The sequence below is a fragment of the Symphodus melops genome (assembly GCF_947650265.1).
Source record: "Symphodus melops genome assembly, chromosome: 1".
Classification (NCBI taxonomy): Eukaryota; Metazoa; Chordata; class Actinopteri; order Labriformes; family Labridae; genus Symphodus; species Symphodus melops.
The window spans coordinates 24,905,387-24,924,911 of NC_136691.1; the positions used below are offsets into that span (position 1 = coordinate 24,905,387).

At 42.9% G+C, this 19,525-nt stretch overlaps 1 protein-coding gene across 1 annotated transcript; it reads left to right on the forward strand.

Moving 5' to 3' along the window:
- Positions 1–6,203: 6,203 nt before the first annotated feature.
- LOC306821337 (gap junction Cx32.2 protein-like) lies at positions 6,204–10,788 on the forward strand. Its single transcript, XM_079339697.1, has 3 exons — positions 6,204–6,257; positions 9,510–9,877; positions 10,178–10,788. The coding sequence occupies exons 2-3, from the start codon at positions 9,526–9,528 to the stop codon at positions 10,669–10,671; spliced, it is 846 nt and encodes a 281-aa protein (XP_079195823.1). The 5' UTR covers positions 6,204–6,257; positions 9,510–9,525; the 3' UTR covers positions 10,672–10,788.
- The last annotated feature ends 8,737 nt before the right edge of the window (positions 10,789–19,525 follow it).

Below are 19,525 nucleotides of genomic sequence, written 5' to 3' on the forward strand. Positions count from 1 at the left end.
GTTGTTGTGGTTGTTACCCATCTTGTCACAGCGCCACCTTTTGTCAAAACATTAGACTACTGAAAGTCCGCCATATTTTTTTGAATACAAGAAAAATGTTTCAAATTTGCTTTTTATGGGGTTCATCCAATTATTACAAACTCAGCATCAGTGTGTTATGCACAACATTTTTTATATTAACCATGTCAGCACCAACATAAAATCCTCACACTCACAGTCAAAACCCAACAGGAAGTCGGACATATTTTTTTGAATTACCCATATTTTGCATTTTCAAGCTTTTTATTTCAACATACTTCCTCGAGACCCTTTTTATGTGATCATGACCAACTTAGTGTCAATGTGTTCTAGACATGTTTAACATCTCCTGTTGTTCCTCACCATTCTACATAAAAGGGCCTGTTTAGTCACTTCTGTGTGCACAAATTCAAAGTCCGCAGAAACGCAGCTTCTCTTACCTCCTCCTGTTAGCAGTAGCATTAGCCGCATGTAACGCTTGGTCCCTAGCTCTCCTCAGTGAAAATGTGTGTTGTGACATCACAAGACATAGACGTCACTGATTCACGCCCATTGGCTCGTTGTAACATGCACTAATTCCCCTTGGACTTACTTTAGCATTCCCAATATGGTTAAAGGGGCAGGACATATCCGAGAACAAAGCCGAACGACTGACCAATTACAAGAGAGCAGATCGGCCGCCCAATCAGATCAGAGTTTTTTTCTCTCTCTCTTCATGGGGAACATAATATATCTCGATGCCTAATGACGTACTGGAATGCATGAAATGTCACCGCCATATTGGATGGGTCACCACACTCTAGGCTAACACTAGAGTCAATAGGAATTAACGGGGAGTGAGCCTCTACGCCGGTACTTTGTGCAGTTTACGGTTGCAATAACCAGCGCTGCAGTAATAAAAGATTGCGTTGGAATCACTTTTCACGTTGAAAATTAATTTTGGTTTTTTTCTTAATTATAATATTATGTCATAGCTAAATCTCTGCCGTTTGTAACAAACCAATCCGTGTGAAAATCCGTTAGAATTTCAGGGAGTTATGATGATTATAGAAATTGAGGATAAACCTTACTCAATAGAAAGGAATGCACATGGGCTGTGCTGATATGTCAGATCCAATAGAGAGTGTCAGTCTGAGGCGTCTATGTATATTATGTCTACGGTTAGAAATACAGGCAGATGAGAGAGGCTGGATGGAACGGCAGTACATCAAAACAGACACTTGTTTCAAATGTTAGAAATTGTGAGCGTACTTTAGTAGACACAAATTAAATCTATGAACCTTAAATACCGCAGAGTAAGGGATCATTAAAATCTATAAATTGTTAAAAGAAGAGAGTTTAAAAATAGCAGCAATACAAGGGTTCGAGCCCCAGCTCCTGCGAGCAACATGTCCGATGTGTCCTTGGGCAAGACACTTTACCCTGAATTGCTTCCCCTGCTGCGTGTGTGAATGTGTATGAATGGGATTAGTTAACTCTGATGGTCAACATACATAGCAACCAGCCATCAGTGTGAATGTGGAGGTGTCACATGCATTTAAGTTCATTACTCAGAGCAGCTATTTCTTTTGCTATGTTTTCTACAGAGTTTAGATCTGACTGATCTCCTTCCAATCATATTCCTGTTCTTTTGGTTCAGAAGAGTACTCAGTTTTAACCTTAGTCTATGCAGGACCAGCCAGGAAGTCAGATGCAGTTGCTCAGGTCAGTTTGGTTTTGATGAAGCTCTGATGTCTGACCTTCCACACAAGAAATAATTTAAAGAGAATCCTTGGTGACATGGAGAGCAGCAGTTTCTCTTTTTTTTATGGTCTGCAAGCAGCGATGGTCTCACAATAAACCTTTGCCACATCCATCCATTTTCTGCCGCTTATCCAGGGCCGGGTCGCGGGGGCAGCAGTCTAAGCAGAGACGCCCAGACTTCCCTCACCCCAGACACCTCCTCCAGCTCTTCCGGTTGGACCCCAAGGCGTTCCCAAGCCAGCAGAGACATAGTCTCTCCAGTGTGTCCTGGGTCTACCCTGAGGCCTCCTCCCGGCGGGACATGCCCGGAACACCTCCCTAGGTAGGCGTCCAGGGGGCATCCGGACCAGATGCCCGAACCACCTCAACTGACTCCTCTCGATGTGAAGGAGTAGCGGTCAAGATTGTCCTCCTCCATGGCCTCCCCGAACTCCTCCCAGGCCCGAGTTTTTGCCTCCATGACCGCCCGGGCTGCAGAACGCCTGGCCTGCCAGCACCTGTCCACTGCCTCAGGAGTCCTATGCGCTAGCAACGCCCAATAGGACTCCTTCTTCAGCTTGACGACCTCCCTTACTTCTGGTGCCGCCATGACAGGCACCAGAGACCCTGCGACCACAGCTCAGAGCAGCTGCGTTGACAATGGAGGTGGAGAATATGGTCCACTCGGACCCAATGTCCCCAGCCTCCCCCGGGATCTGTGAAAAGCGGAGGTGGGAGTTGAAGACCTCGCTAACAGAGGGTTTCAGCCAGACGTTCCCAGCAGACCCTCACTACACGTTTGGGCCTGCCGAGTCTGACCGGCTTCCTCCCCTGCCAGCGCATCCAACTCACCACCAGGTGGTGATCAGTTGACAGCTCAGCCCCTCTCTTCACCCGAGCGTCCGAGACACACGGCCGGAGGTCAGATGACATGACCATAAAGTCTATCATCGACCTCTGGCCTAGGGAGTCCTGGTGCCACGTGCACTTATGGACATCCCTGTGTGTTTGTAATGGACAAACTGTGACTGGCACAAAAGTCCAATAACAGAACACCACTCTGGTTCAGATCAGGGAGGCCGTTCATCCCAATCACCCCACTCCAGATCTCACTGTCGTTGCCCACGTGAGCATTGAAGTCCCCCAGTAGAACAATGGAGTTCCCAGTCAGAGCACTGTCCAGCACCCCTCCCAAGGACTCCAAGAAGGCCGGGTACAGGGCCGGGGTGAACTCCAACACCTGGCGGCTGAGCTGTGGGGCTATGAGCAAGCCCACACCAGCCCGCCGCCTCTCACCATGGGCAACTCCAGAGAAGTAGAGAGTCCAGCCCCTCTTGAGGAGCTGGGTTCCAGAGCCCAAGCAGTGCGTGGAGGTGAGCCCGACTATATCTAGCCGGTACCTCTCAACCTCCTGCACAAGCTCAGGCTCCTTCCCCCCCAGTGAGGTGACATTCCACATCCCAAACCCCAGAAGCTGTGTCCGGGGATCGGGTCGTCAAGGCCCCCACCGTCGACTGGATCCACATTGCACCCGACCCCTACGGCTTCCTCTGTGGGTGGTGAGTCCACAGGATGACGGGCCTGCGTCATCCTTTCAGGCTGAATCCGGCCGAGCCCCACGGGCAAAGGCCCGGCCACCAGGCGCTCTCATGCGGGCCCTAGCCCCAGGGCTGGCTCCAGGGTGGGGCCCCGGCTCCGCCATGCCGGGCGACGTCACGGTCCTTGTTATTATGTCCGTCATAGGGGTTTTATGAACTGCTTTTAGTCTGACCCGTCACCTAGGACCTGTTTGCCTTGGGTGACCCTGCTGGGGGCATAAAGCCCCCTACAACATAGCTCCTAGGATCATTTGGGTGCTCAAACTCCCCCACCACAATAAGGTAGCAGTTCAGGGGGGAGGGTTTCACTTCTGCGCCTATTCTCCTATGTTGGTTAATAAACCACTTTGTTCTGATTGTGTTGCCACACTCAGAGCACCTATTTTTTTTATTAGTCTTGTTTTCCATGGAGTTAACATCTGACTGATCATCCTCACTGTCTTCAGTGTCAGATTCAGAAGAGTCCTCAAACCTCAGTCTCTGGTTGTAAACGTCTCTCTAGATCTGAGTTCCTGTCTGGTTCTGCTCCTCCACAGTCCTCTCCATCAACTGCATCTTACTCCCTTTTTGTCAGTTTGTTCTTGATGAAGCTCTGATGTCTTACCTCTAACACACAAAGAAATAATATGAAGAGAATCTTTGGTCACAATCAGAGCAGCTGTAGAGTTTTCCCCCTTTATAAAGCAACATGTGACGTGTCAAATTAGACTTGTTATTAAATGTTCTACCACAATCAGAGCAGCTGAAGGGTTTCTCTCCTGTGTGAATCAAAATGTGCGAGGTCAGGGCACCTGTCAGGATAAATTTTTTACTACAATTGGAGCAGCTGAAGGGTTTCTCTCCTGTGTGAACTGACATGTAAGAGCATATGTGCTTTTCTGTTAATTTTTTTTGCCACATTCTGAGCAAATGTATGGTTTTTCTCCAGTGTGAATTAACTTGTGTCTGTTCAGATGCTGTTTATTTTTGAATGTTTTTTACACTCAGAATCCCAGGTAACGTAGTTTCTTTCCTCTTCTTTGCTCAGTTTTTTTGGTAGTTCGGGTCAAATTAAAGTTGTATACTGCCACCTAATGGCAGTAATTGAGCCGCATTCAAGTGAGATCAAGAGATATCAGGATTGAAGTGCGTTGTACATGTAATGAAAGGGATACGTTTGATGAGTGTTGTACTGAGGTATCTGAGTTTACCGTAACAAAGCATTATTTTTTAGGATTGCTGATAAATGTTTGAGTTAAGTTCACTGAGTTCTTATAAGGACGTAGGAAAGATTTACATCTGAAAATATCAGTCTCTCCTTAAGTTACGTACACTAATTCATCAGAGAGATATCCTGGCAAGAGAATGATTGTGTTGGAGCCAAAAGGTGTTCAGGAGTGAAAAGTGCGGGGGTTACATTCTCACCTCATATTAGGAAATAGATGTTGGAAGATTTTCTTATAAATCTGACTGCATATCCTTTGCCCAGACTGTCCATCACAAGTCTGTTTGATGCTGATATTCCTTGTAAATAAATTTATTCTGAAAGCAAGTCAGTGTCAACGGAGATTTCTTCATCATCTACACACACATCTGAGAAACGTCAGCACATTTCTGAGATGTTGTGTTTGTGTATAGTTATATGATTAGAGCAGCAGCACAGGTGCACTGGACACCTGAAACACATCTGAGAGAGACAGATGTCAAGGACAGATGGTGCTCTGGATACCTGCAGCATGTTTCCTGATATATCATTGTATTTAGTTTTTCTTTCTGTATTTTCACTTCTACAAATTGATGTGCATAACCATGGAGGGATAGCCGAGTACGGAGCTGTTGTAGCTGTGTAGACTCAGAACCAATCCAGACAAAGCTGCTCTAGATTTATTTGCTGTGTTCCCATGACTCCTGCAGGGCGCCGCTCATCCGTGTGTAAGCATCAAATTCACTCCTAACTCACCTTGCATGGCTGCTAGTGGAGATGTGTTCAAAGCCGTGCTGCGTGTTCTCAAGGTAAACACTGCTGTCATAATGCAAAGCCTCTCTCATAAGGACCCAATATGTGCCAAGCAGTGCAGAGCTAGTGGTGGTTTGTTAAGTTAGTCATGCTTCAAACAGCAGAACAAGAAATCTGAGAACCAGTTAAAAGCAGGAAGAGTCAAACAGTGGAAGGTAAAACAGAAAAACAAGTGGCAACAAGAGAAAGGACACAGAAAGCACAGACAGTCAGGGGATAACGACACACGAGGAGACAAAATAAAACACTTCACATGTGCACGGAAAGTCTGTTCTCCTGCTTTCTTGAGTAACTTTAGAGAAAGTCATTCTTTGTTAAGTTCGCCCACTGCTCAATTGTCTTTCTAGCTTTCTGCATTACTGTGACGCCATCATCAGCCTATACCATGTTCCACCTTCTCAAAGTCATACTGTCCAAATACATTTGACTCCTCTCTGACACATCTGTCCTCTTCCTTTTAAAACTCTCACACGCACTCATTTCTCAGACAGGGTGTGTCACACACACACACACACACACACACACACACACACACACACACACACACACACACAGGGAGTGTGTGACATGTCTGTCCGTCAAACAGGGAGTTAAATATGATTGACCATGGGATGGAAACATGTGAGGTGGAGCTTCTTTACAGGAACAGTGTGTGACGAAACATTTTCACCAGAGTCATCAGAATTATCACGAGTGTCTGTGTGTGTGAAAGGAGAAGCTGAGGAGATTGTGTGTGTGTGTGTGTGTGTGTGTGTGTGTGTGTGTGTGTGTGTGTGTGTGTGTGTGTGTGTGTGTGTGTGTGTGAGAGAGTGTGAAAGGAGAAGCTGATGAGTGTGTGTGTGTGTGTGTGTGTGTGTATTTAAGGCTCTTCCTGGTTTCTGGATCTGCTGTGAGCAGCTCAAACACAGAGTGAATCCTGACAGGTGAGTCCTTTCTGTGTGTTTCATTTCTTTGCTGTCGTGTAACTGTACATGTTGACTGTTTCTGTGAAGTCCACTAAATACCAAAATAAGAGGACTTTTATTTTGGACTGAAGTGAAGATGAAAGCTTTTCATACTTTATCTCTGTGAGAAAGAGTTGATGTAAGTCATTTCTGAGTCAGAACACATTGTCCTGAGAAAACAACATAAACCAGTGGAGATGTTGACTGAACAAACGGAGGAGAGTGTGAAGTTACAATGACAAAACTCTTTTCTCTCCGTCCACACACAAACACCTTCGATTGGGTTTTTGAACAGCATCACCCTGGAAGCATTTTTACTAAAGTTGTGTTTTCATTCAAACCTAAAATACAGTTTGCGTATGAACGGTGAAAGGCCTCAGACTGGTGACAACATGACGGGAAGGATCCTACAGAGGGATCTGGAGCAGGGGCGTTTCTAGAGTTTGAGGAGATTGGGGGCTGAGCCCTGACATGGATAAATGTCCCTCGAATAAAAAAAACAAAAACTATGCTCTATTTTAATATTTTTTTTATAATCATTGGCACCTTATTTGCATCTTAAGTATCTTGTGTTGTTATTCTCTGTTCTTGGGTCTGGACTACGAAGCAGGTCAGCGAGGTCACTTCAGGGTTAACTCTGGGTTTTCAGTCCTACGAGGGTTGTTCACTTGTTACCTGGATATATCACCATGGTAACTGATGTTGCACGAAGGTTATGATAGAGATAAGAGATCAACCTGTGATAAGCTCCGCCCACTGACCAATCAGATCTTTAGATCGTGGAGCTCCTGGAGTTGATGGAGAGGAGGGGAGGACACTTCATGAGTCCTGCATGATTTAACATTAAACTATAGTCTGTTAAGTTCATGATTATTGTTTACTGATATGTTCTTCTGGCTTTGAGTTGTGCTTTCATAATAATGTTCAGTGGTAAATAAGTGGATTAAGTGTTTAATGTCTCCATGCCGCTCTGTTTGTGATGCTCAGAGCTGCAGCTGAACTTCTCAATCTGTCCTCCTCTCCACTTTAAAGAGTCCGATCATCACGTTCAGCTCAGAGAACAAACAGGACTTATTCTAACAATAAAACAAATATAATAAACTGCATGTTAATACTCGCTCATTTTCATTTTTTGTCCTTCCTGTATTAGTTGCTGCAGCTGTGTAACTTTAGTCTTTGGAGCCTGTTTGTCTTAAACATCTTCATATTATTAATAAAGTTTGTTAGACATGACGATCTGCTGACAGCAGACAAATGATTGTGATAGGTTAGATAAAGATAACTCCGCCCTTTCATGAGAACGCGCTCTCTGAAACTCTGGGTTGATTTATCAGGTTGATAAGCAGCTTCATGTGACTGTTCAGCACCATCTCTAATAAAGAGAAAAGACACCCTGGATATGTTAAACTCACTTCTTAGTACAGACCTCAGCTCCTCTCCTGTGTTGTTGTATCTTGTGTTCATCCTGTCGTATATAACATCCAGCCTGTCCTATAGAGCACAATGTGTCCTTTAACAGTAACAAATACTGTATTTAACTGAAATGTGTTATTTTCAAAAAGTAGAAAATGCCAGACTTTTTTTTAATCTCTCAGAAAAAGAAAGATTCATTTTTGTGTTATTTGTATTTCAGCAAGATGCAGAAATTATATTTACTGACTTGTCATCAATCTGTAAAAACATTAATAACATTAAAGCCTTAATATCTGAATTAGTGTAAAACATGCATTTATTAATGTAATGAAAACTGAATTGTGAAGGCTTAAAGTAGAACTTATTACAGGTTGTCAAGTTAATCTTATATAAAAGATGATATATCTTCTTGATATGAGGCCTTTTCAATGATCTCTAGCTTATCCTGTTTTTCAAATAAGTTTCTCTTAAAAACCAGTTTAACATTCAGAGGCTTGTGATTATTATTCTTGTAGTTGAGCATCTGCCTATTTTAAAGAGGCACACCTTCACAGTGCCTACACACTTTGTGGTAAAATGAGTTTCAGCTTTTAGTTTGAATATCTGACAAGAAAAATTCTGCTAAAAGACAAAGGAAGATTGCTGTTGGATCAGACGACCTCTAGCTTAAATGCACCTCCATTCAAATCCTCATAAAGACAGTTGAATATGATTCTTAATATAAATAAATCAGTCAATCGATGAGTCTGATCGTCTGTTTATATCACTGCTGTCATCAAGGATTATGTCAAAGTTTTTGTTTAAAGACGATAAATGAAGATCAGTGTTCTTCACTCTCACCCAGAATCTAACAGGTTTTCTCTAATCCCATTGAGTTATTGAACAGACGCTTTGTCACGGGCAGAGGTGGGAAACAGGGAAGGAGGACCCACTTGGAGAAAACAAGATTTATTTAAACAAAAACTTACTCCAAACTAAATCCAAAACGTCCAAAAATCACGAGGAGAAACACAAAGAAAATCCAGGGAGATGAAAACGACAGGCTCAGAATACACGACCACACTAACAGGGAACAAAAGACAATGATCCGACAAGAGGGTAAGAACACACAGAGACTAAATAGACCTGGGGGGTAATCAGACACAGGTGAGGACAATCAGACAGGTGAGGACAATCAGACACAGGTGAGGACAATCAGACAGGTGAGGACAATCAGGGTCATCAATACAGGAGGGAAACACAAGGAACAAAGAACACAAGACCAGAACACTGAGGACATGTAGAAAGTAAAACCTGACAATGAAAAGACATGAACTAAAACCAGATATTACAAAATAAAACAGGAAACACTTAAAACAAGACTAGGAAACATTAAACACCAAACTAAGAACCTGAAAACACAAGCAACAGGAAAACAAGCCTACAGACAACAGAGAATGACACAAGGATACAGGGAAACACACCAAGGACTAAAGTAAACCACACTAGGAATCACACATACACAGAACACGAGGGAAAGAATGAAAACTAAAACAAGATTAAATACAGAAACAAAACCAAACCATATTTAAAAAGTCATCTCAGAGATTTAAAACAGGATTCAAGAAATTCAAGCTCTCAGACTTCTCTCCTCCTCAGTGTAATGTTTAAGTTCATTACAATAATGTTGTTTATGTTGAAACAATATGAAATCAAGCGTTGCATGATGACCGCGCTTCTGTTGAATGTAGAAAACAAAAGGTCAAAAACATTAAGATGGAAACAACTCTTCTCTGTCATTCATTTATGAAGGGATATTAACAGGGTTCTGTCCCTCAGATGCTGGTTTGCAGTCATGGGGGACTGGTCCTACCTGTCTGCCCTGCTCGACAAGGTGCAGTCTCACTCCACGGTGGTGGGGAAGATCTGGATGAGCGTCCTCTTTCTCTTCAGGATCTTCGTCCTGGGAGCGGCTGCAGACAAAGTGTGGGGCGACGAGGTGTCCGAGTTCTACTGTGACAGCCAAGAACCTGGCTGCGCACACGCCTGCTACAACTGGATGTTCCCCGTCTCCTACGTCCACTACTGGGTGCTGCAGATCACATTTGTGACCACGCCCACTTTGGTGTACCTGGGCCACGCCTTGCATGTCATCCACAGAGAGAAGAAGAGGATGATGGTGGAGCAGCAGCTGAGAAACCCCACAGGTGACTCAATCACTGCTGTGAAACGTGTTCAACAGTTAAAAACCTTCTTTAGACTAATGTTCAGAGTTGAAGTTAATCCTTGAGAACCATGCTCAGGCCGCTTTGAGTCTGGAGCAGCAGGGGAATGTAACAGTTGGATTTCCTCTTGGGGATCATCTTATCTTAATCGTATTTTAGAGCGTCTGTAGAGTCTTTGTGAAGGCCGTCTGATAAGCTCAGAAAAGCAGTTTATGGTTCTCAGACTCCTTGAGTCAGATAGTTGTGGCGTCCCTCCTTGATATGTTTTTTTTTCTGGATTAGATGGAGGTGTGCCAATGAAGACCAGGTACACGGACGACAGGGGGAAGGTGAAGATTCAAGGCGTCCTCTTCTGCACCTACATGACACAGCTGATCTTCAAGGTGCTGCTGGAGGTGGGCTTCACCGTGGCTCAGTTCTACATCTTCGGCTCAGTCTTCATGGTCTCCTTCTTCCACTGCACCCTGTCTCCGCCCTGTGCACACTTCTCCGGGGCCCAGTGTTACGTCTCCCGTCCCACAGAGAAGACGGTCTTCATCATCTTCATGTTGGCGGTGTCGGGCGTGTCGGTGCTGCTGAACGTGGTGGAGATGATCTACCTGCTGTGTAAGCAGAGCAGACATCGCAGGAAGCAATTCTCATCTCCCATCTCGGCTCAGCAGAGACCGTATAACCCGACCAGATACGGTGGACTGCCTCTGTTACCTGTACCGGCTGCAGGTGTGAGAAGTGAGGAGCAGAGCGGGGAATCAGAATGGAAGGAGAAGAACACCTGAATGGACGTTATTCTGAAATATTACACTTTGATCAACAGCTGGATTCTGTGAATGAAAATGTCTGTTCCTATGTTCTGTCTCTGAATTAAACTATTCAATCTTCTCAGTCTCTTCTGATTTTGCTTCCTTTCCTTGTTTCCTTCCACCTGAGATGTGAGTGAAGGAGGTAAAGAGGAGACAAAGCTCTCTTGTGGTATCTGAAATGTTGATGCTGTGCTTATGTTGTGTTCACTGAGTTTCACCAGAACACTGCAGATAATAAAGAGCTCTTCGTATTCATCATGACTTGTACTTTATTGTCCTCGAGGAGAAATTTGTTTAGCGGCTGTGTGAAAACAATAAACAAAAAACTCTGACACATCGACTCAGATGGAAAAACATGAAATACAGAAATGATAAGAAGAAACTGAGGAAGTACAACAACGTCCATAAAACTGTTATTTCAAGAACCTTTTTTCTCATCATGCTCGACATCAGAGTTCAGTTAAAAAGAAGGTTTCAACCTGTTGGACTTTTACTTTGGTAATCTGTCCTTCCTGTCTGATGACAGACCTGTCTGGATCCTCAGCTGCAGCTGGCTGACTGAATGTGAGAGCTGATTTAACCCCACTGATGTGACTCCAACCTGCTCCTGTCTCATGTTGAGAGCAGGGGATGAAGGGTTACTGCACGAACCAAACTGAGCTGAGCTAACAGAGAAAATGAGAAAGTGCCTCTGTGTTCTCACTGGATCTCAGTCGACTATTCGATCCTCCACTTCCTGAAACACACCATCAACATGCTAAACGGACTTGAGCTTGTAAAGGGCTACTCGAAGCACCTTTTCACTGCAGGTCACACTGATGCTTATATGGCCCATCTAGTAACTAATTCCATCCACACACAGCCCTGACGCACGGGGAAGCAATTCGGGGTTAAGTGTCTTTCCACATCAGACATGTTTCTCGAACCCTCGACCTTCCGATTCAGAGACAACGACTCTACCCACTGAGCCACAGCCACAGGAAAATGTTGAAACTATTGTAGAAAACACTGACAGGCTTGTTGTCTCACTCAGAAACAGCGTAAAGATGATTTGAGTCAACGCCATGTAGTGAGAGAGTTGCAACAACGGATGTTTGAAATGCTTGACCGTCACGTGACTCATGTAGACTCAAATAGTTCCCAGAAGTTGTTGCTGGACAATTTCCGAGTGACATTGTCATGGTTTGGGTTCGTATGTGTTATATTTCAGAGTTTTGAGTTCCGTATATTTCTTAGTTCAGTCTTTAATGTTTCCTGAGTTTTAAATTTTATTCTAATCTTCAGTGTTTCCTGTGTTTCTTCGTGTCCTTCTCTGTTGTCTGTACATTTGTTTCCTGTGTTACTTGTATGTGATTCCTGGGGTACATCTCAAGTTTCTTATTTGCAGTCTCCTCGGTCCTCGGCCGAACCGGAAGTAGTTCCAAAGCCGCCATGTTGAGGATCGTCCCAAAGCTCTTATAGCGAACGGAGGAGAGAGGATCGAGGAGAGAGGAGGCTGATCCGAGGAGCGATGACCGAGGAGACACGAGAGCTGACTTCACGGAAGTCTTTTCACTGACAGACACGCCCCCTTCTCGTATATCACTCACTGATTGGACGCTGCACAGGATCAGACTTCAGTGAAACTTGTCAACATGAGCAGAGTTTAATACGGGAGAAAAGACGGACATTAAAAAGAGGCTAAAGGGAGCGTTAATGAGAGCGATGAACATCAGTTTGTAAAGAGTCGCTCTGTGATGAGCTGGGATTAAAAAGAGTCTGACATGAAGATTAACAACCAAATATGAAGCTCTATAACTTCCATCAAATCAATACATCCTTCATGTTCTGTTCATCATCCCTCAGACTGTTTGAATGTCTGATGATGATGAGGATGACAGTTTGATGAAGAGGAGTCCGTTTTATATTCTCACTTATTTATCTTCACAAAGTTTCATCCTTTAGAAGTTTTCAAACTTTCAAAAAGTTTGAGTTTGATTATTATTATTATTATATTTGAGTTTGAGTTTCAAAACTTTCAGTAGAAACTGTCCTTTTGGTTTGAAACAGACTGCAGGTTGTTCTTCAGGTGTTTGTTTTATCAGGTAAAAACACTAAACACTAACTAATTGATTAGAAATAATACAGTGTGTGTGTTTAATTAGAAATAATACAGTGTGTGTGTGTGTGTGTGTGGACATAAACAGCTGTTCGGCTGATTGACAGCTGAACGTGATCAGCTGATGTGGCGTCATGTGACGCTGTCGAGGAAACGACGTCTCATGTGTCTTGTGGTAGCGCCCTGGACTGGTTTAAATCTTATCTTGCAGATAGAACAATGTGCGTAAGCCTTGGTGCTTCTGAGTCCCGCTCTGCTCCGCTGTCATATGGGGTCCCACAGGGTTCAATTCTAGGACCCCTGCTTTTCTCTTTGTATCTGCTTCCCCTGGGTTCCATCCTGAGAAAGCATGGTATCTGTTTTCATTGTTATGCTGACGATAGTCAGATTTATGTGCCACTGAAAAAGAAAGATGCCTTTTGTCTGGATCCACTGCTGTCATGTCTTGAAGACATCAAGTCCTGGATGTCGTTGAACTTTTTAAAATTTAACGACAACAAAACGGAAGTGATGGTGTTTGGCCCGAGTGGCTCTGTTAAAACCCCCACTGTTGACTTGGGCCCTTTGGCACACTTTTTGAAGCCGACGGTCTCAAACCTGGGTTTTAAAATGGACAACGATTTTAAATTGGATCGGCAAATTGGTGCAGCTGTTAAGTCCAGCTTCTTTCACTTAAGGCGGCTGGCAAAGGTGAAGCCTTTTATTTCACAAAAGAACTTTGAAACGGTAATCCACGCCTTCGTCACATCTCGGCTGGATTACTGCAACGCACTGTACTTCGGAGTCAGCCAGTCCTCCCTCGCTCGGCTCCAGTTAGTCCAGAATGCTGCTGCTCGCCTCCTAACCGGAGCACGAAAGAGGGAGCACATTACCCCAATTCTGGCCTCCCTCCACTGGCTGCCTGTGCATTTTAGAGTTCATTTTAAGATTCTTTTATTTGTTTTTAAATCTTTAAATGGCCTCGCCCCACCTTACCTCTCTGAGCTGCTCCATCCCTACACTCCTGCCCGGTGCCTCAGGTCAGCTGACCAGCTGCTCCTGGAGGTACCGAGGTGCAAGCGGAAGCTCAGAGGGGATAGGGCTTTTTCTTTTGCCGGTCCCAAACTCTGGAACGACCTCCCTCTCCATATAAGACACGCTCCCTCACTGTCCATTTTTAAAACTCATCTTAAAACACATTTTTATTCTTTGGCTTTTAACCCAGCATGAGACTCTGTTCTTGTTTTAGTGTTTTATTGTTTTTATTGTGTTAACCCTGTTAGTGTTTTACTTATGTTTTATGTTTGTGCTCATGTATGTACAGCACTTTGTCACAGCCATGGCTGTTTAAAAGCGCTTTATAAATAAAGTTGAGTTGAGTTGAGTTGAGTTAAAGCTGATTTCCTCGGTCCTCTCTCCTCGGCTTCGTTTCCTCCGTGCATCTCTGGTGGGCGGGACTAAGACGCAAGTGGAGGAGACAACTCGGAGGACACTCGGTGCAAAAAAGGGAAATGAGATTGAGCCCTGGTGTGGTTGCTTTGGTCTTTAATGTTTATCTGTTGCCTGTAAGTTTATTTCCTGTGTTGTGTTTTAAGTCTAGTCTTTGGTGTTTCCTGTTTTATTTTGTATATCTGCTTTAGGTGGTGTCAGTGTCAGATTTGACTTTGAACTTGTCCTCAGTGTTCTGGTCTTGTGTTCTTTGTTCCTTGTTTCCCTCCTGTCTTGATGACCCTGATTGTCCTCACCTGTCTGATTAGTCTCACCTGCGTCTGATTACCCCAGGTGAGCGAGACTCTGGTCTTTGTATGTAGCTGGTTCCTGGTCTTTGTATGGAGCTGGGTCCTGGTCTTTGTATGTGAATGGGTCCTGGTCTTTGTATGTGAATGGGTCCTGGTCTTGTAGCTGGGCCCTGGTCTTTGTATGAAACTGGGTCCTGGTCTTTGTATGAAACTGGGTCCTGGTCTTTGTATGAAACTCGGTCCTGATCTTTGTATGTAACTGGGTCCTGGTCTTTGTATGAAACTCGGTCCTGATCTTTGTATGTAACTGGGTCCTGGTCTTTGTATGTAACTGGGTCCTGGTCTTCATGTCTCTCTCCTGTCTCATCCTCTGTTGAATTTTTAAAATCAAAAGTCCACGTATACTACTGCGTCGTGAACACTGTAACTGTAATGCCACGTTTAGTCACATTATTACTTATCCATCTAAATGATCTTATTGATGGACAATCCATACTGTGACTGAACATGAACTTAAAATATTCTGATTCATTGTGTGTCCATTTTTAGGCCTAGGCTGTGATATTCTGTTTGTCATGTTTTTTTTTTGTATGACTTCCTGTTTTATTTTGCTGAATGCTGTTTTGCATGAATTCTAGTCTGGCTTCCTGCCTTTGTTCTGTTTCCCGCCTTTTGTCCCAACACACCTGTATCTCTTTTCCCATTAGTCAGACCGGTATATATGCCCTGTGTTTTCACCAGCCCTCTGCCAGATTGTCATTGTATTCCTAGTGTTTCATGCTTTCCAGCCATTTTGTCCTAGTGTTTGCTTGCCTGTTTTTTTCTGACTTTGGATTTGGGTTTTGGATTGTCTGATTTTTGACCTACTGCTTTCTAGTAAAGAACTTTCAAAGTGCTTTTTGTGTCCTGGATTTCTCTGCAACAGAGTCCGGTTTAGAAGCGTGATACTAGGCTACATTTACTGTATTTATTTACATTCATTGTCTATTTTCTTCAATTTGTCACAACTGGACACAGAAAAATAGCAACGACTCAGGTTGGCAGGCAGTTTCAATCCGTTTATTCAGTCCCAAGGTCGGTACACAAAATCTAAGCAAAGGTAACAAAGTCAGCAGGCAAAAGACTTAAAGGTTCAAAAACTAACAGGATCAGATCAGGAGTCAAGACAGAACAGAACGCTGACACAAGGAACAAGACGAACTGGCACAGAGTGAAGACGGACATTAAATACTGAACAGGGGGTGGAGTTAACAAGACACAGGTGAGACACATCAGGTAATCAGCCGGCTGGGAAACACTGGGTGAAGGGCATGCAGCCAACAGACCTGAGACGAGACACAGGATGAGTGATCAGAGTAAAACACAAGACGTGAAACATGAGGGAAACAGAAATAAACTGAACACTTAACCCGGGGATGTGGCACAATTGTTTCGTCTTATTCTGGTTTATTTTTTATACTTCTTTGCACTGTGACCTTCACTAGAGTTATCATTAGTCGCCACGCTCTTCCTCCCATATAGGTTGATTAAAACAGGGAATATATACAGCATCAATAGAAAAAAAGTTTAAAAAACAGCTATGAGCAAGTTGACATGAATTAAATAGAGAGAAAAAATACACATGAATTAAATAATACAAGGCATAAACACTATGTACACTTTGACTTATGGAAAGACAGATCAGATCAGTTATTGTTAAAGTACATATGGTTATATGACAAAAATGTTTAAACACAAGTAGTACACAATAATCAGTACTATCTATTTAATAAAGTATAAAGTCATGTAATACATTTTGTACTGACATTGTATATTTTCGTTATGGCACCAAGACTGACACAGCGAGCCATGTATCCATAAAGATTAAAGTCCCAAAGAAAGACATTCTTTACATTGAGACAAAGGAGTGGAATAAAATCAAAAGAAAATGGCAACAAAGAAGATTCAAAGGTCTTGAATGGACAAATGTTTTTTTCTTAAGGAATCAGAAGCATCCATCCATATTGCTCAATTAGTTTCAAAAGGCATACTCTTAAGGTTTCAGGGTCCCAAAAACCAGGCCCAGAATTTTCGTGTCTGGGATATTGCCGTTTTGAGGACTACCCAGTCACTGTGACACTTTAGAGAGTGAGGAGGACCTCAAAGCCAAAGTGGACTTTCAGGGGGGAATGTGTGTATTCCACCCAATGATCACATGAGACTTAGTTTCCTTTTCACTGGCGTTTACTTTTCTTGATAAACAACTGTAGAACTAAAATACAGACAAAAAATACAAACAGACAAATGCTTAATTTCAAATTAAGACATTCTTCATAAAGATAAAGCTTCTGTATTAAAAAAAAAAATGTACACATTAAATTACTAACCACTTTGTCTGCTTGTAACCAATGGGAGGGGTTATCCTGAACGCTCTTGAAAACTTGAATTTTTCTCTTGAAGCAAACAATGCCCTTATGATAAAGCTCCGACTGCCTCCTGAATACTGACAGAAAAAACGAGTGTGCTGCTAGCATGCAGACCGAGAGAAAAATCAGAAAATAACAAAAAGGAAACAAAATGTACCAAAATAATTAGATCACCACCAAGTGGTTGGATGTGGCAATTACACCAAAGACCAAAAGTTACAGTGTGTGCACAACAAACAAGAACTTAAGAGAAGACCAGTCAGGGCAGGTGAAAGAAAAGTCCTCAAGGAGAAGTTGCCGATCACAGTTGCATTGAGCCATGTACCTCGAAAAGATGAAGAAGAAGGATGTAGGAGGATGTACTGGCTTCTGGCTACAGGGATTTGGCTCCCACTCCAAATGTTTTAAAAAGCATTTCATGGGAATTGAGAAAAAAAAGTCACCTGCACAAAAATGAGGTTTTGAGTCTCCAGGCAATGGTGAAAAGTAGAACAAATGCAGCTGAGGAAGTTCTACAACAAGTACTTCTTCACCCGAACGGGAAATCTACCAAGAGCAATGCAGGGAGGACGTACTTTATCTTGACACGACAGGTAGCATCAAGAGGAAAGAAAAGGACTCTCCTCCATTTTATGTCATGAACTGGTGGTCAGAATCCCAAAAACATCCTCATTGCCACTACCAGACCTGTGACCACACCACCGCCTCAGTGACCTGTTTGCCAGAGGCCTTTCAAACAGACCTCATGAAGGGCTTATGGAAACAGACGCATTCGAGCACCCATCTTCATGATGTGCGATGGTTCAGTGGTACTAATGCATGATGATTGCCTGGAAAATCTACATGACACCATCAACGCCTACTACAGGATAGCCAGTAGAACAGCAAGGAAGAAGGACTTTGGCTTGCCTGTTCTCCATCGCTGTCTTAGTCACGTAATGAAGAAAGCAAAAGACGTGGCCTTGGGATTTCCTGTGCAAGTGAAAAAAAACCCCATTGTTCTTAGTAAATGTCCACTTGACCTGCATAACATACATTCAAAGAATGAGGTAATGATTAGCTGAAGAAAAAAAAGTAATGTTTTTCGACGAAGAATTCGAGAAACATATTTTCTGAAAGATTGAACCTTTTGAACCACAGTGCAACAAAACACTATCATCTGGCCGTGCACACTTTTGGTTTGCTGACAACAGCTAAGTCCTTGTCTGACATGGATGACATGTTGCAAAGTGCAGCAATGGTATTTTCAAGTCCATCCAGTGGGGCCAATTTTCAAAAACATTTCCAAAACCTGCAATCTTGAATCAAAAAGAAGGGAATCCAAAAGGAAAGGTGACTACAAGAATGTATTGGTTTACAGTGTTGTGAATACCATTTATAGATTTCAATTCAAGCGGAAGCTCATTCCAGGCATGTGCAAAACCTTGACATCTAAATCAATCTATTGGATAACATGCAGAGGTGTAAATAGTTTAAAATAACCTAGAAGGTAAGGTACATGATTTAATTTTGCAATCTGACTTTACCCATCATTGGACTTGATTATCAATAATAAAACACATATCTTTTATTCTGGTCAACGATGACATGTTAAGAAAATAATTGCCAACTGACAAAAAAAAAGAAAAATGTAAAATGTGCATGTAACCAAATGATTTGCTTGTTCACCTAATTGAAGAAGTTATGTGCACCAGCACAACAATGTAAACATTGGCCTGGAGTACTGCACTTCTTTTTAAGATCTTGTGCCCATACATGACTCTCTTAAAAAATCTACAAACACATAAAAACTGTTGTACTGTAAATTGTACAATTTTAACAATCATGACTCATTAATATTATTGGTGTGCAATATTGTAGAATCTAGATTTCCTGTCTTACTGTTTCTGTAAATACTCAATAACTGCTTCCATCTAAAGTACACTTATTTGTGAAGACATTCAGAGTGGAAACTGAGAGATGGAGGAACGGCGACAGAAAAAGAGGGGAGATATCTAATGCCAATCTGCAAGCCATTCACCATCCAAAAATCAAAGGACCCATTGTCACTGAAATATGGTTTATGGCTGAACAAAACATTTCTGTTGTATGTGAAAAATTCTCAAAAAAGGTAGAAAGCAAGACTTCTAAAAGATGAAATATTTATCTAACCTGATACGTGTTTTACAGATTGATAGAGAGGTAACTGCCATCGCAGACGGTGACACTTTGGTGGAAGATAAATCACCACCACCTCTGCAGTCTCCTGGACAAAAACCATCTCCGGATCAACGAGTGAAGAGGTTTTCCGTGTCTGGAAGGCTGACCTAACAGCATTTGATGTTGATGCTGTTGTCAGTTCTGCAAACGAGGACCTGCGACACAAAGGTGGGCTTGCCCTGGCATGAAGCAAAGCTGGAGGACCAAGGGTACAAGCAGAGAGTGACAACCACATTCAAAAGTTCGGAAAAGTAAAAACTGGAGAGGCCATTGGTACAGGTGATCTCCCCTGTACAAAAATAATTCATGCTGTCGGCCCACGACTCAATCAGAATCCATCTGTAAAGGCACTGAACAATGCCAAAAACAGATTAGAAAAAACCATCCAGTGTACTAAAAGAAGTCACAAA

Excerpts from the sequence above, each read along its gene's own strand:
- LOC306821337 (XM_079339697.1), top strand. The coding sequence starts at position 9,526 with ATGGGGGACTGGTCCTACCTGTCTGCCCTGCTCGACAAGGTGCAGTCT. Across the intron at positions 9,878-10,177 it reads GCAGCTGAGAAACCCCACAG|ATGGAGGTGTGCCAATGAAG; the intron begins GTGACTCAATCA and ends TTTCTGGATTAG.